Source organism: Salmo trutta, chromosome 3 (assembly GCF_901001165.1).
Source record: "Salmo trutta chromosome 3, fSalTru1.1, whole genome shotgun sequence".
In the NCBI taxonomy this organism is placed as follows: domain Eukaryota; kingdom Metazoa; phylum Chordata; class Actinopteri; order Salmoniformes; family Salmonidae; genus Salmo; species Salmo trutta.
In genome coordinates this window covers 10993764-11011021 of record NC_042959.1, presented here as the reverse complement: position 1 = coordinate 11011021, position 17258 = coordinate 10993764, and the positions used below count along the sequence as shown (strand labels likewise).

Here is a 17258-nt window from a genome sequence, read left to right as displayed (position 1 = left end):
TGACTGAGTCCAAGACAGGCTAACCAAGGTCTTAAATCTTAAAAAGAAAAAGAAAAGTGCATGATGTGAGTTTGTTTAACTCTCCTCTCATGTTGCAGGGCCACTGTTTCTACCATGGTGACGTCCAGGGTGTGGAGGGGTCCAGTGTAGCACTCAGCACCTGCTCAGGTCTCAGGTAAGCGTTTCCACCGGTAACCCTGCTGATGGAAGTGGTGATCACTAACTGCATGGAATAGGACAGCACTCCAACAGATGAATTCAGTTGATTTGAATGGCTATTCAGACATATATTTGTCACACGGTCATTCTCAATCAATCACAATAGGAGAGCAGGCACTGTCAAAAGATGACGTATTTATTGATCATGCACTGACTGTTGAGATATGCAGGCCAGTGTGTTTCTAGGTCACTGGGTTCCATGTTAAGTCACTGAGGCTACAGCGGCATCAGGGACGGAGTTAGAGGTTGGGATCCAGACGTGCTGTTGTTTCCTTTCTGGGTTTACAGAGAAGGCAGTTATAGGAGAATAACAGACACATACATTGACAGAACATCTGCAGGAGGAGGAGTACTCTCACACACACATCTGCAGGAAAGGAATGGATGAATACATCTCCCTGCTATGTCCCATGGACAGAACTGCAAACGCAGCATAGAGCTCAGAGTGTGCAACGCATGCACGTATGCACACACACACAAGCAGCTGTAGAAAGCATCTGGAGAAGGGTCGCCCACGGTCCCTGGTATGATGCCTCTCCCTGATACAATCCTCACGGAGCCAGAACCTGCTATGTGCTGGGTGTCTATTGGGAGAAGCTTCAGCAGCATAGCCAATGGTACACAGCAGGAAGCCTACAGACCTACAGCACTATATGTCCCAGCTGACTGAGTGGAAACATCAGAAATCCCCCTGAGGATCTCTCCTCCTCCGTCTTTCTCTCTCTCTCTGTCTGTCTCTCTCCTTCTTCTTTCTCTCTTTCTGCTCCATCCATCTGGTATCAGGATTTATATACAGAGTTCAACATACAGTCATGATGTAGTTGTCTTAGACCTGACATGTAAATCCCTGCTGCTTCTAGTTTTACATTCTGACATATCTAACTTCTCGCAATAGATATTTGATGGAGTTTTAAACACCGCTACGTTCCCCAGCTGTAATAGTTTTACTTAGTTAGGTAATATAAATATTTTATGTTTTAGAGCCTGGAACTGATGTGACCCAGATCTCTGTTTCCTTAGGGGACTGGTTACGGTGAACACCAGTGTCAGCTACCTGATAGAACCCCTGCCCGCTGTCACCATGGATACACAGCCTCCTCACGCCGTGTTCCGAGCCGAGAACCTCCGTTTGCCCAACGGAACCTGCGGGCAACACCATAGCAACCAGGGCCAGGGGGAGGGGCTGGGTGACCTCATCCAGGGAATGATGTCACCGTGGGGCGGAAGGGTGAGTGGAGGAGGGACAGATAGACTGGTTGGTGTCTGATTTGAGAACAACCACTATCTTCTTCAGAGAATAGGGGGTGCTGCTTTGTATCAGTGAAATATCTTTGAAATATCAGCCATTTTAAGTCCCATGGAAAACAGGCATAACATATTATGAGTTGATAATAAAACCTTATAGAGGTACAGTGGGGGAATTAAGTATTTGATCCCCTGCTGATTTTGTACGTTTGCCCACTTACAAAGAAATGATCAGTCTATCATTTTAATGGTAGGTTTATTTGAACAGTGAGAGACAGAATAACAACAAAATAATCCAGAAAAACGCATGTCAAAAATGTTATAAATAGATTTGCATTTTAATGAGGGAAATAAGTATTGGACCCCTCTGCAAAACATGACTTAGTACTTGGTGGCAAAACCCTTGTTAGCAATCACAGAGGTCAGACGTTTCTTGTAGTTGGCCACCAGGTTTGCACACATCTCAGGAGGGATTTTGTCCCACTCTTCTCCAAGTCATTAAGGTTTCGAGGCTGACGTTTGGCAACTCGAACCTTCAGCTCCCTCCACAGATTTTCTATGGGATTAAGGTCTGGAGACTGGCTAGGCCACTCCAGGACCTTTATGTGCTTCTTCTTGAGCCACTCCTTTGTTGCCTTGGCCGTGTGTTTTGGGTCAATGTCATGCTGGAATACACCATCCACGACCCATTTTCAATGCCCTGGCTGAGGGAAGGAGGTTCTCACCCAAGATTTGACGGTACATGGCCCCGTCAAATGATGCGGTGAAGTTGTCCTGTCCCCTTAGCAGAAAAACACCCCCAAAGCATAATGTTTCCACCTCCATGTTTGACGGTGGAGATGGTGTTCTTGGGGTCATAGGCAGCATTCCTCCTCCTCCAAACACGGCGAGTTGAGTTGATGCCAAAGAGCTCCATTTTGGTCTCATCTGACCACAACACTTTCACCAGTTGTCCTCTGAATCATTCAGATGTTCATTGGCAAACTTTAGACGGGCATGTATATGTATTCTTGAGCAGGGGGACCTTGCGGCGCTGCAGGATTTCAGTCCTTCACGGCGTAGTGTGTTACCAATTATTTTCTTGGTGACTATGGTCCCAGCTGCCTTGAGATCATTGACAAGGTCCTCCCGTGTAGTTCTGGGCTGATTCCTCACCGTTCTCATGATCATTGCAACCCCACGAGGTGAGATCTTGCATGGAGCCCCAGGCCGAGGGATATTGACAGTTCTTTTGTGTTTCTTCCATTTGCGAATAATCGCACCAACTGTTGTCACCTTCTCACCAAGCTGCTTGGAGATGGTCTTGTAGCCCATTCCAGCCTTGTGTAGGTCTACAATCTTGTCCCTGACATCATTGGAGAGCTCTTTGGTCTTGGCCATGGTGGAGAGTTTGGAATCTGATTGATTGATTGCTTCTGTGGACAGGTGTCTTTTATACAGGTAACAAGCTGATATTAGGAGCACTCCCTTTAAGATTGTGCTCCTAATCTCAGCTCGTTACCTGTATTAAAGATACCTGGGAGCTAGAAATCTTTCTGATTGAGAGGGGGTCAAATACTTATTTCCCTCATTAAAATGCAAATCAATTTATAACATTTTTGACATGCGTTTTTCTGGATATTTTTGTTGTTATTCTGTCTCTCACTGTTCAAATAAACCTACTATTAAAATTATAGACTGATCCTTTCTTTATCAGTGGGCAAATGTAGAAAATCAGCAGGGGATCAAATTCTTTTTTCCCCCACTGTACATGTGTGTGGCGTGCGCTCATAATAAGTAATAATGCACTGTAATAGTTGGCAATGAACTTCTCTACTATGTCCTGATATTTCTCCAGGAGCGTAGAGACGTGGGCCAGAGTATGAAGTATGTAGAGCTGCTGCTGGTAGCTGACCATGCTGAGGTAAGAGGCCAGACATTTTACATGGCCATTTATTCCAGTTAGTCAGTTGTATCGGTGAGTGGGTAGAAAGGATGCATGACCTCCATCACCTCTTCTGACCTGTGACTCATACTCCAAGGAAAGACTGAACTAGAGACCATCCATCACTCTGTTACATCTCCCCCATCCCTTCATCTCTCTACTGTCATACTTCAACCACATCCTCCCCACTCCCCCTAATGAGATCTAACAGGGTCTGTTCTAATGAGATCTAACAGGGTCTGTTCTAATGAGATCTAACAGGGTCTGTTCTAATGAGATCTAACAGGGTCTGTTCTAATGAGATCTAACAGGGTCTGTTCTAGTGAGATCTAACAGGGTCTGTTCTAATGAGATCTAACAGGGTCTGTTCTAATGAGATCTAACAGGGTCTGTTCTAATGAGATCTAACAGGGTCTGTTCTAATGAGATCTAACAGGGTCTGTTCTAATGAGATCTAACAGGGTCTGTTCTAATGAGATCTAACAGGGTCTGTTCTAATGAGATCTAACAGGGTCTGTTCTAATGAGATCTAACAGGGTCTGTTCTAATGAGATCTAACAGGGTCTGTTCTAATGAGATCTAACAGGGTCTGTTCTAGTGAGATCTAACAGGGTCTGTTCTAATGAGATCTAACAGGGTCTGTTCTAATGAGATCTAACAGGGTCTGTTCTAATGAGATCTAACAGGGTCTGTTCTAATGAGATCTAACAGGGTCTGTTCTAGTGAGATCTAACAGGGTCTGTTCTAATGAGATCTAACAGGGTCTGTTCTAATGAGATCTAACAGGGTCTGTTCTAATGAGATCTAACAGGGTCTGTTCTAATGAGATCTAACAGGGTCTGTTCTAATATCCTTCATTGCTGTTTGATGTGTCTGATTGGTTGAGGTCATCCTGCTGCCCTGACTCACATCCTGTGTGAAATTGTACAAGCATGGCAGTAACTGTGTGTGCGTGTGTCTGTGTAGTTTCAGAAGCATGGCGGGGACTTAAATAGGACGAAAAGGAAACTGCTGGAGGTGGCTAACTACGTAGACAAGGTGAGAAAAGCCCACACACGGTTCATTTGGGATTAGTTCGGGGCGTGTCCAGGTGGAGATAGAGTACACCTAAACAATATAATAGTGACAAAAGGCACATATCACAGCATACTACCATTTTGAGGGGTAGGAGGACTGTGAGAAGGTCAGGTCTGATGACCTTTATAAGGACATTCTACTGCAAAATGAATGGAGAAAAAATTGCATGAAATACAATTTCCCCCCAAAATGAGCCCAATAACATATAGGTCCATATTATCAGGCAGGCTAGATCACAAACTTTAAAGTGTAAACATTAGGCTAGTGAGAAACATATTACTGACTTGAATGTCCCAACAACAACAAAACATTTTCCACTGCCACTCAGCCATCCAAAGATCATGTACTGTGAATATAATGTAATGTGTTACACCTGATCCCTGTAACATTTAACCCCGGTCTTCCCTATACCTTCAACGCCACTGGCCCAAATGGCGAGCGCTAACGCGCATAAACCATGCAGGTGTGAAACACTCTGGTTCTAAACACTCTGGTTCTGAACACTCTGGTTCTAAACATTCTGGTTCTAAACACTCTGGTTCTAAACATTCTGGTTCTAAACATTCTGATTCTAAACACTCTGGTTCTAAACACTGGTTCTAAACACACTGGTTCTAAAATTGTGCATTTTAGGCCTACTAATTTCTTGGATTTGAGAATTAAGTATAGCCTGATAACACTAGAAAGCTCAGTGGCCATCAGAATTGATTTCAAAGGTGTGTTTTATCAGGACTGCATAAAGAATGTTGTACAATGACTGGGCAAGCATATTTATCTCCCTGTGTAGCAATCGCAATTTGAAAGAGCCTCGAGAGGAATATTATTTTCTCTCATAGAATGCGACAGATTGAACAATTGAATAGGTCAACTATTCTACTATGGGATTGTCTGATTTAGCTGCTGTTTACTCGTGTTGTTGGCTGTGGAAAATGTAAATGTGGGCAACAATTTTTCATTAGATAATTCAAATAACCATAGTTACCGGGTCTCAGCTCCGTCTGGCTCTCATTTGGATCATAGGTGCCGGGTCTTGTACCCGGCGGGACCCGGCCCAATTTAACCCCTGCACACACACACACGTTCACTACTGTATTCTCACTGAACATAATTAACAACTATAATGTACTTCTATGTTAGTCAAATTATCTTTGGGGTGTGTGTGTGTGTGTGTGTGTGTGTGTGTGTGTGTGTGTGTGTGTGTGTGTGTGTGTGTGTGTGTGTGTGTGTGTGTGTGTGTGTGTGTGTGTGTGTGTGTTTGTGCAGTACTACAAGTCTCTAAGTATTCGTGTGGCAGTGATCGGTCTGGAGGTGTGGTCTGACCAGGACAGGATCAGTGTGTCTGGTAACCCCTACAGTACCCTGGGAGCTTTCCTGGCTTGGAGACGCAAACAGCTACACACACTACCTAATGACAACGCTCAACTCATCACGTTAGTGTGACACACACACACACACCACCTAACGACAACGCTCAACTCTTCACGTTAGTGTGACACACACTCCTTACTGCACTCTCCTTTGATCCATCCATCCTTAATCCATCCATCCTAATCCATCCATCCTAATCCATCCATCCTTAATCCATCTCTCTTCCTTCCATTAAGACCGTTCAGTGGAACTACAAAGCTGTGTTATTTTGTTTCCCCAGGGGCGTGGCGTTTCAGGGCACCACCATTGGGCTGGCCCCTCTCAGAGCCATGTGCTCAGAGTACCAGTCAGGGGGAGTCAACTCAGTAAGACTACAACAGAACTCTGTCGTTTGAGATTTGTCCATAGCCAATAGCAGCCCAGTAAAGATTTCTCTAAAGTTGTAATAAAGTTGTGATGTATTTGTAATAGCACACATAGATCTAGAACCAAGCTAACATGAGATGTATGTCCCTTTGACTTTCAATACGGGAATCTACCCCTAACCATTGACCTCTACTCCCTGACCTCTACCCCCCTGCAGGACCACTCTGACAGTGCTGTGGGCGTGGCAGCGACCATGGCCCACGAGATGGGGCATAACTTTGGCATGAGCCACGACAGCCCTGAGTGCTGCCAGGCCAAGGCTGATGATGGAGGCTGCATCATGGCTGCTGCCACTGGGTGAGAGAATCTATCAATGTTGAAAATCTATTTTTCTATTAAAGGGACTTTATCTCAATGACAAAAAACCTGTATGAATAAAGGTTAAATAACTAATGTGTCATGACTTCCTCCGAAGTCGGTCCCTCTCCTTGTTCTGCGGTCGACGTCACCGGTCTTCTAGCCATCGCCGCTCCACCTTTCATTTTCCATTTGTTTTGTCTTGTCTTCCCACACACCTGGTTTCAATTCCATCATTACATGTTGTGTATTTAAGCCTCTGTTCCCCCCCCATGTCCATGTCCGGTATTGTTTATTGTAGTGCTTGTGCACGTTATGCTGGTGTGTAACGGGTTTTGTTTACCCATTAATTTATTGTTCTGTTTACGGTGGTTTTATTTATTAAACGGCACCATTGTAAATCAGTTTTTGCTCTCCTGCGCCTGGCTTCTCTGCCGCCAGTACGCACCTCCTACATAATGATATAATGATTGATCCTGCGTTGTAAAAGACAGTCCTGGGACATGTTCAGCTGAGCAAAATGTTGTGGAATATTAATGTCTGTATGGAAATATATTACATAGAACATACTTTCTTCTCTGACGTGTAGAGTAGAAGGAAAGTCTATTCATGGCATGTTTTATCTGTAATGTTGGCATGGTTGCACCTTACCGAATACACCCCTGGTGTGTGTCGCAGCCACCCATTCCCGCGTGTGTTTAATGGCTGTAACCAGCGGGAGCTGAGCAGGTATCTGAGCTCCGGAGGGGGGAAGTGTCTGTTCAACCTCCCCAACACCAGAGCCATGCATGGTGGGCAGCGCTGTGGGAACGGGTACCTGGAGGATGGAGAGGAGTGTGACTGTGGAGATGAGGAGGTGAGGGGGGAAGGGGTGTGTGTGTGTGTGTGTGTGTGTGTGTGTGTGTGTGTGTGTGTGTGTGTGTGTGTGTGTGTGTGTGTGTATACTGATCATTCATCCTCTCTGCAGGAGTGTTCCAGTCCCTGCTGTAATGCCAACAACTGTACTCTGAAGGCTGGAGCAGAGTGTTCCCACGGAGTCTGCTGTCACAACTGTAAGGTACTGTACACTGTCCTCTCTCTCGCTGTCTCTCTCTCTCTCTCTCTCTCTCTCTCTCTATCTCTATCTATGTCTGTCTCTGTCTCCCTCTCTGTCTCTCTCTCTCTCTCTCTCTCTCTCTCTGTCTCTCTCTCTCTCTGTCTGTCTGTCTCTCTCTCTCTCTCTCTCTCTCTCTGTCTGTCTCTGTCTCCCTCTCTGTCTCTCTGTCTCCCTCTCTGTCTCTCTCTCTCTCTTTCTCTCTGTCTCTCTCTCTCTCTCTCTCTGTCTCTCTCTCTCTGTCTCTCTCTCTCTGTCTCTCTCTCTCTCTCTGTCTGTCTGTCTGTCTCTCTCTGTCTGTCTCTCTCTCTCTCTGCCTCTCTCTCTCTCTCTCTCTCTCTCTCTCATTGAAGAGTCCAGATGTGTTGTGTCGTGCAATAGTCCACACTGTCCTCTATCTCTCTTTCTGGTCGTCCTCTCGCTCTCTCTCTCCCCCACTCAATTCAATTCAAAGGGCTTTATTGACATTGGGAAACATATGTTTACAATGCCAAAGCAAGTGAAATAGATAGTAAAATAAAGTAAAATAAACAATAAAAAAATAACATTAAATGTTACACAAGTCTCAAAAGAATAAAGACATTTTACATGTCCTATTATGTCTACATACAGTGTTGTAACGATGTTCAAATAATTCAACTACTTTAATAAGGGAAAATAAATAAATATGGGTTGTGTTTACAATGGTGTTTGTTCTTCACTGGTTGCCCTTTTCTTGTGGCAGCAGGTCACAAATCTTACTGCTGTGATGGTACACTGTGGTATTTGACCCAATAGATATGTGAGTTTATCAAAATCGGGTTTGTTTTCGAATTCTTTGTGGATCTGTGTAATCTGAAGGAAATATGGGTCTGTAATATGGTCATGCATTTGGCAGGAGGTTAGGAAGTGCAGCTCAGTTTCCACCTCATTTTGTGGGCAGTATGAGAGAGCCAGGTCTGCAGTGTGAGAGAGCCAGGTCTGCCTATGGCTGCCTCTCTCAATAGCAAGACTATGCTCTGTACATAGTCAATGCTCTGTACATAGTCAAAGCTTTCCTTGATTTTGGGTCAAATAGAATTTTAGTTTGCTCAGTTTTTTTGGTAATTCTTTCCAATGTGTCAAGTAATTATCTTTTTGTTTTCTCATGATTTGGTTGTGTCTAATTGTGTTGCTGTCCTGGAGCTCTGTAGTTGTATTTGTATTTATTATGGATCCCCATTAGCTGCTGCCTTGACATACTTCTCCCCGTCTTAGCCACTGTTGTATCAATATGTTTTGACTATGCCAGTTTACAATCCAGGGTTACTCCAAGCACTTTAGTCACATCAACTTGCTCAATTTCCACATTATTTATTATGAGATTTAGTTGAGGTTTAGGGTTAACTGAATGATTTGTCCCAAATACAATGCTTTTAGTTTTAGAAATATATAGGACTAACTTATTCCTTGCCACCCACTCTGAAACTAGCTGCAGCTCTTTGTTTAGTGTTGCAGTCATTTCAGTCGCTGTAGTAGCTGACGTTTGTAGTGTTGAGTCATCCGCATAGATAGACACAATGGCTTTACTCAAAGCCAGTGGCATGTTATTAGTAAAGATTGAAAAAGGTAATGGGCCTAGACAGCTGCCCTGGGGAATTCCTGATTCTACCTGGATTATGTTGGAGAGGCAATTTTTCAATTCCTCATCAGTCCACAGGGATTTAACAGTTTTTACAGTTATGCAGTCTTAATGGGTGCATGCTTATTAGTAACTGAAATAAGCAATTTCATAAATGTGTCAAGTGCAGCGTCTGGTTGCTTCTCATTACACACCATGGACCAACAAATATTCTTTACATCAACAACGTAGAAATCGCTACAAAACTTATTGTGTGACCTCTTATATGCTATATTAGGCCCAGCCTTTGGAACTTTGGTTTTCCTAGATATGGCTACTATATTGTGGTCACTACATCCGATGGATCTGGATACTGCTTTCAAGAAAATGTATGTGGCATTAGTAAAGATGTGATCAATACATGTTGATTTCATTCCTGTGCTGTTTGTAACTACCCTGGTAGGTTGACTGATAACCTGAAGCAAGCTTTTTCTTGAGTGGGCAGCTTGATGAAAGCCAGTCAATATTTAAATCACCCAGAAAATATACCTCTCTGTTAATATAACATACATTATCAAGCATTTCACATGTTATCCAGATACTGACTGTTAGGGCTTGGTGGTCTATAGTAGCTTCCCACAAGAATGGGCTTTAGGTGAGACAGATGAACTTGTAGCCATATTACTTCAACAGCGTTTAACATGATATCCTCCTAAGCTTTACAGGAATGTGGTTCTGAATATAAACAGAAACACCTCCACCATTGGCATTTCTATATTTTCTATAAATGTTATAACTGTTTATTGCTAGCACTGTATCATCAAAGGTATTATCTAAGTGAGTTTCAGAGATATGAATATGAAATATGAAAAGGAAAGTTATCTGTTACTAGCAATTTATTGATTTCTTGAACCTTGTTTCTTCAGCTCCATATGTTAACGTCGGCTATTTTTAGCACTTTTCTTCTGGGATGCTTACTTGTTTTTATTGCTTTACTGGGAAGCTTAGCAGAAGTAGATTTGTTAGAGGGACATAAATTAGGTTACTTACATTGTGTCTACTAATGCCCCTGGTGTAATGTACATTTGCTGAAGCATTATGACATCTCTGCGTCACAATGGTAGGGATTAACTGAGCTGAACTTGGGTCATTGATAAGTCATTGTCTCAACGCAGCCTTATAATGCTGTGAAAGGATCCAGGAACCTAAATGATTTGGGTGGATCCCATCCTCCTTATAAAACATGTTTTGTTTCCAAAAGGTATCGGAAAGTTACACCCATTGAGCTGCAATAGTCACGTAGCCAGTTGTGAAGAGAAAAAATCCTGCTGAAGGGTTCACTGCCACGATTCAGAGAGGGCACAGGGCCAGATATGATGGGTCTTTTGTTACTGTCTAGTAGAGAGTCAATCAGCTCTTTAAAATCCAGTTTTAACTGTTCAGAGCTGCCCTTCATCATGTCATTAAAACCCACATGGACTACGATAGAATCGATTTCTATGTCCTGATATAGTACATTCAGGAGCAGCTTAGTAATGTCATTTACTCGAGCTCCGGTATAGGACATAGTTTTTGCACCAGGAATGGTCACGTTTCTTACCATGGAGCTGCCCAAAATCACGGCTGGCGAGAAGGTCAAGGAAATCTGCTCACTCATTCCCGCACTTCACAGGATTCTGAGAACCTTTTATGGATGGACGAGAGGCAGGATAACGTGATCCCATTGCTCCCGGCGCCTGGTGCAGGCCTCCGACAGATGGAGCAGCCCCGCTCGATCCAGAGCAGGGACGGAAGGTTGCCGACTTCGACTTCGAAATCGTAGTAGTAGGCGCAACCCCCAGCGAAGAAGGTGCAGGAAGATCTGGCTCCAGGATGGCAAAACTATTTGTATCCGCTCCCTCTCGTTGGGAGTGTAGACTGTTTTGCGGGAGGCCTGTCTTCGGCTTCCACGACTCGAGACATGCCACCATCGTTGATTGCCTTGCTCCTCTTGCTGTGCTCCTTCAACTCCGCTATCAGATGGGGGGTCTCCGGGCAACACCGGCCAGTCGGATAAGGACAAACGACCAGGCGGAGATGCATCCAACAAGCGTGAACGCCGTCCAGCCACTGGCGTAGAAAATTCTTATGTAGGCTGGCGACCTGCGTGATCAAGGAAGCCACCTCAAGCCTATAGTCCTCGGCAAGTAAACAATTGCCGCATTGGAACTCCAAGTTATCCGGTTTGTCCCGAAACAAAGCGTAGTAGATACATCTCCTACAGTGCTGGAACAGTTCATTTATTTCTCCAGACAAAGAGAGCTGGTACCAACTTCATTAGCTTGATGGCTAGCAGCTTAGCTTCTCTGTCAACCTGTCTGTTAAGCGGGATTCCGGGACAATAAATAGCAGTCCTAGCTGTTAAACGCTAAACGCTAAACACATCGCGGAATCCACGCAAAAACAAATTCGGTATTGGTATTCAACGAATAGCGGTTTTGTTTTAATCAAAAATAACAAGCCAAGTGTTTTCCAGCATACAATGTTCAGCTGGGGTCTGTTTGTGTTTGTGAACAGAGCCCCAGGACCAGCTTGTTTAGGGGACTCTTCTCCAGGTTCATCTCTCTGTAGGTGATGGCTTTGTTATGGAAGGTTTGGGAATCGCTTCCTTTTAGGGTGTTGTAGAATTCAACGGCTCTTTTATGTATTTTGATAATTAGCGTATATTGGCCTAATTCTGCTCTGCATGCATTATTTGGTGTTTTACGTTTTACATTGAGGATATTTTGGAGAATTCTGCATGCAGAGTCTCAATTTGGTGTTTTTCCCATGTTGCGAATTCTTGTTTGGGGAGCAGAGCCCAGACCTCACAACCATAAGGAAATTGGGTTCTATAACTGATTTAAGTATTTTTAGCCAGATCCTAATTGGTATGTTGAATTTTATGTTCCTTTTGATGGCATAGAAGGCTCTTCTTGCCTTGTTTCTCAGATCGTTCACAGCTTGTGGAAGTTACCTGTGGAGCTGATGTTTAGGCCGAGGTATGTATAGTTTTTTGTGTGCTTTAGGGCAACAGTGTCTAGATGGAATTTGTATTTGTGGTCCTGACGACCAGACCTTTTTTGGAACACCATTATTTTGGTCTTACTGAGATTTACTGTCAGGGCCCAGGTCTGACAGAATCTGTGCAGAAGATCTAGGTGCAACACCACAGGCCTTTTTGGGTTGGAGGTTGTGTATTTTGTCCTGTAGTTCATTCAATTTAATTGGAGAATCCAGTGGGTTCTGATACTCTTTAATAGCTGATTCTAAGATTTGTAATTGATCTCTCGCTGTCTCTTCCTCCAATCTCTCTCCCTTTCTTTTCCTCCAATCTCTCTCTCTCCCTCTCTCTCTTCCTCCAATCTCTCTCTTTCTCTCTCTTTCTCTCTTTCTCTCTTCCTCCAATCTCTCTCTCTCTCTCGCTCTCTCTCTCTCTCTCTCTAGTTGAAGAGTCCAGGTGTGTTGTGTCGTACTCCATCCGGGTCATGTGACCTACCCGAGTACTGTGATGGGAAGGCGGAGTCTTGTCCTTCTAACTTATACTTGGTGGATGGTACTTCCTGTGCCGGGGGGCGGGCCTACTGCTACACCGGCATGTGTCTCACCCTGGAGCAGCAGTGTCAATCACTCTGGGGGCGGGGTTAGTACCTGTCAATCACTCTAGGGCGGAGATAGTAGACGTGTTATTGCATCCTGTTATAAAGTAATGGATTGGTTTTACAGCACTTTTCAATTTAACGCTCCCTTATTGAAATCCATTGTTTGGTCCAAAACCAGTCCCTAGCCCCACGTTGGTGTCTGCGGCTTCCAAAATATTGCTCCAATCTATCTGGGTCCTTCAGATTGGTTCGAAGGGAGAAGGATTAGGGCTTGTTACTGGGCTTTCTGTTTGGTGTCGTTTCTGTTTTCATAATCAGAGATCTTCACAGGACAGGCTTTAACTGACCACAGGAACATCTGTCTGCTAGCAGGAGGTGATATAACACTGTGTTTTATCCTGTTTAGATGGCCGTGCTGCTCCAGACCTGTGCTTTAAGAAGGTGAACGAGGCAGGAGACTCCTTTGGAAACTGTGGCAAAGACATGCTGGGTAAATACAGAGGATGCAGAGACAGGTGAGGAGACACACATTTACCAAACGTTGGCACCAAATACATGTGTTCCTTCAACTTCCATTTAACCTTTTATTTATCTTCCATCCCTACATATACGAACCCATGTGACCTTTCTGCTGTTTCAGGGATGCTAGATGTGGTAAGATTCAGTGTGTGAGTTCAGCCTCCAAGCCCCTGGAGACTAACGCTGTTCCCATCGACACCACGGTCCGAGTGGGTAACGGGAAGATCCTCTGTAGGGGGACACACGTTTACCGACAAGGCCAGGGGGACGAGGAACAGGGGGACACACTGGACCCAGGACTGGTCATGACCGGGACTAAGTGTGGAGAGGACTCGGTGAGGAGGGGAGAGGAGAAGGGACGGGTGTGGGTTGTGTGTGTGTCTCTGGGCTCTATACTGCGTTTGCAGTTCTGTCCAGGGAGATGTATTCTTTCCTGTGTTTGTCTCCTCCTCCTGCAGGTGGGAGATGTATTCTTTCCTGTGTTTGTCTCCTCCTGCAGATGGGAGATGTATTCTTTCCTGTGTTTGTCTCCTCCTCCTGCAGGTGGGAGATGTATTCTTTCCTGTGTTTGTCTCCTCCTCCTGCAGATTGGAGATGTATTCTTTCCTGTGTTTGTCTCCTCCTCCTGCAGGTGGGAGATGTATTCTTTCCTGTGTTTGTCTCCTGCACATGTTCTGTCAGTGTGTCTCTATTTTAGTCCTCTAAGAGCTCTCTGTTGTGGCAGGATGGACTGGACTATCTACTTATGATAATGATTATCTCTCTCTCTCTCATCCCTCTCCTCTCTCTCTCACTCATCCCTCTCCATCCCTCCTTCTCCTTCTCTCTCTCTCTGTAACAGATCTGTTTCGGAGGAGAGTGCCGCAACGCGTCTTTCCTGAGAGCGGATGAGTGCAATGCCAAGTGCCACGGCCATGGGGTATGGGAGGGGCTGGATGTGTGATAGGGGAAGGGTATGGGAGGGATGTGGGAGGAGTAGTTAGACGTATGGGCTACTGCAGAATAAAGGAGGAGAACATGTTGGGTCTGAGGTTATGGATGTAGGGGTTTAATAAAGCTGTTATAACACATTATATAGAGTAGGAGGAATATTGACAGGTTGTTAGTGTTGAAACCGTGTTGTGGTTTCCTCCTCTCTCTGTAACAACAACCACTACTTATCTCTTCTTCTCTCTCTCTCTGTAACAACAACCACTACTTATCTCTTCTTCTTCTCTCTCTGTAACAACAACCACTACTTATCTCTTCTTCTTCTCTCTCTGTAACAACAACCACTACTTCTCTCTTCTTCTTCTCTCTCTGTAACAACAACCACTACTTATCTCTTCTTCTTCTTCTCTCTCTGTAACAACAACCACTACTTATCTCTTCTTCTTCTCTCTCTGTAACAACAACCACTACTTATCTCTTCTTCTTCTCTCTCTGTAACAACAACCACTACTTATCTCTTCTTCTTCTCTCTCTGTAACAACAACCACTACTTATCTCTTCTTCTTCTTCTCTCTCTGTAACAACAATCACTACTTATCTCTTCTTCTTCTCTCTCTGTAACAACAACCACTACTTATCTCTTCTTCTTCTCTCTCTGTAACAACAACCACTACTTATCTCTTCTTCTTCTTCTCTCTCTGTAACAACAACCACTACTTATCTCTTCTTCTTCTCTCTCTGTAACAACAACCACTACTTATCTCTTCTTCTTCTTCTCTCTCTGTAACAACAACCACTACTTCTCTCTTCTTCTTCTCTCTCTGTAACAACAACCACTACTTATCTCTTCTTCTTCTTCTCTCTCTGTAACAACAACCACTACTTATCTCTTCTTCTTCTCTCTCTGTAACAACAACCACTACTTATCTCTTCTTCTCTCTCTCTCTGTAACAACAACCACTACTTATCTCTTCTTCTTCTCTCTCTGTAACAACAACCACTACTTATCTCTTCTTCTCTCTCTCTCTGTAACAACAACCACTACTTATCTCTTCTTCTTCTCTCTCTGTAACAACAACCACTACTTATCTCTTCTTCTCTCTCTCTCTGTAACAACAACCACTACTTATCTCTCCTCCTCCTCTCTCTCTCTCTCTCTCTGTGTGTATAACAACCACTACTTCTCTCTCTCCCTCTCTCTGTCTCTCTCTTGCGCTCTCCCTCTCTCTCTTTCTCTTTCTCTAGCTGTGTAACAACAATCACCACTGCCACTGTGACTCAGGCTGGGCCCCTCCCCTGTGTGACCAGGAGGGGACAGGAGGGAGTGTCGACAGTGGCCCTGTCATTAACCACAGTATGTTATCAATCAACCAACAAGTCACTCAAATAATGATTCAGTCAGTCAGTCAGTCAATTAAATCTAATACAGTGGCAAGAAAAACTATGTGAACCCTTTGGATTTCTGCTTAATTTGGTCATAAAATGTGATCTGATCTTCATTTAAGTCACAACAATAGACACAGTCTGCTTAAACTAATAACACACAAGAAATTATACATTTTCATGTCTTTATTGAACACATCATGTAAACATTCACAGTGCAGGGTGGAAAAAGTATGTGAACCTTTGGATTTAATAACTGATTGACCCTCCTTTGGCAGCAATAACCTCAACCAAATCTTTTCTGTCTTTGCGGATCAGACCTGCACAATATTGGTGAACTGTTTCAGTTCAGCAATATTCTTGGGATCTCTGGTGTGAACCGGTTTCATAAGGTCATGCCACAGCATCTCAATCGGGTTGAGGTCAGGACCCGTATTTTCTTCTGAAGCCATTCTGTTGTTGATTTACGTCTGTGTTTTGGGTCGTTGTCCTGTTGCCTCACTAAACTTCTGTTGAGCTTAAATTGACGGACAGATAGCCTTACATTCTCCTGCAAAATTTCTAGATAAACTTGGGAATTGATTTTTCAGTCGATGATAGCAATCTTTCCAGGCCCTGAGGCAGCAAAGCAGCCCAAACCGTGATGCCCCCTCCAGCATACATTTCAGTTGGGATTAGGTTTTGATGTGGGGGGTTTTTCTCCACACAAAGTGTTGTGTGTTCCTTCCAAACAACTCAACTTTAGTTGAATCTGTCCACAGAATATTTTGCCAGTAGCGCTGTGGAACACCCAGGTGCTCTTTTGCGAACTTCAGACGTGCAGCAATGTTTTTTTTGGACAGCAGTTGCTTCTTCCATGGTGTCCTCCCATGAACACCATTCTTGTTTAGTGTTTTACGTATCGTAGACTCGTCAACAGAGATGTTAGCATGTTCCAGAGATTTCTGTAAGTCTTTAGCTGATACTCTAGGATTCTTCTTAACCTCATTGAGCATTCTGCACTGTGCTCTTGCAGTCATCTTTGCAGGACGGCCACTCCTAGGGAGAGTAGCAACAGTGCTGAACTTTCTCCATTTATAGACAATTTGTCTTACCATGGACTGATGAACATCAAGGCTTTTAGAGATACCTTTGTAACCCTTTCCAGCTTTATGCAAGTCAACAATTCTTAATCTTAGTTCTTCAGAGATCTCTTTTGTTCGAGGCATAGTTCACATCAGGCAATGCTTCTTGTAAATAGTCAACTCAAATTTTGTGAGTGTTTATTATAGGCACGGCAGCTCTAACCAACATCTCCAATCTCGTCTCAGTGATTGTACTCTAGGTTAGCTGACTCCTGACTCCAATTATCTTTTGGAGAAGTCATTAACCTAGGGGTTCACATACTTTTTCCAACCTACACTGTGAATGTTTAAATGATGTATTCAATATAGACAAGAAAAATACACTAATTTGTGTGTTATTAGTTTAAGCACACTGCGTTTGTCTATTGTTGTGACTTAGATGAAGATCAGATCAAATTTTATGGCCAATTTATGCAGAAATGGAGTTAATTCCAAAGGGTTCCCATACTTTTTC

At 43.8% G+C, this 17258-nt stretch overlaps 1 protein-coding gene across 2 annotated transcripts in view; it reads left to right on the top strand.

The window, feature by feature from the left end:
* The window catches only part of LOC115168177 (disintegrin and metalloproteinase domain-containing protein 19), a 51382-nt gene that overhangs the window by 31442 nt on the left and 2682 nt on the right, over positions 1-17258 (top strand). For both annotated transcript variants that reach the window (XM_029723212.1, XM_029723203.1), the window contains exons 5-18: positions 99-175; positions 1240-1447; positions 3302-3367; positions 4355-4426; positions 5729-5895; positions 6114-6198; positions 6417-6556; positions 7235-7412; positions 7524-7613; positions 12694-12889; positions 13255-13363; positions 13489-13702; positions 14209-14286; positions 15543-15651. In XM_029723212.1, the coding sequence (XP_029579072.1) occupies positions 99-175; positions 1240-1447; positions 3302-3367; positions 4355-4426; positions 5729-5895; positions 6114-6198; positions 6417-6556; positions 7235-7412; positions 7524-7613; positions 12694-12889; positions 13255-13363; positions 13489-13702; positions 14209-14286; positions 15543-15651 (1789 nt within the window). The remainder of the gene's footprint in view (positions 1-98; positions 176-1239; positions 1448-3301; positions 3368-4354; positions 4427-5728; positions 5896-6113; positions 6199-6416; positions 6557-7234; positions 7413-7523; positions 7614-12693; positions 12890-13254; positions 13364-13488; positions 13703-14208; positions 14287-15542; positions 15652-17258) is intronic.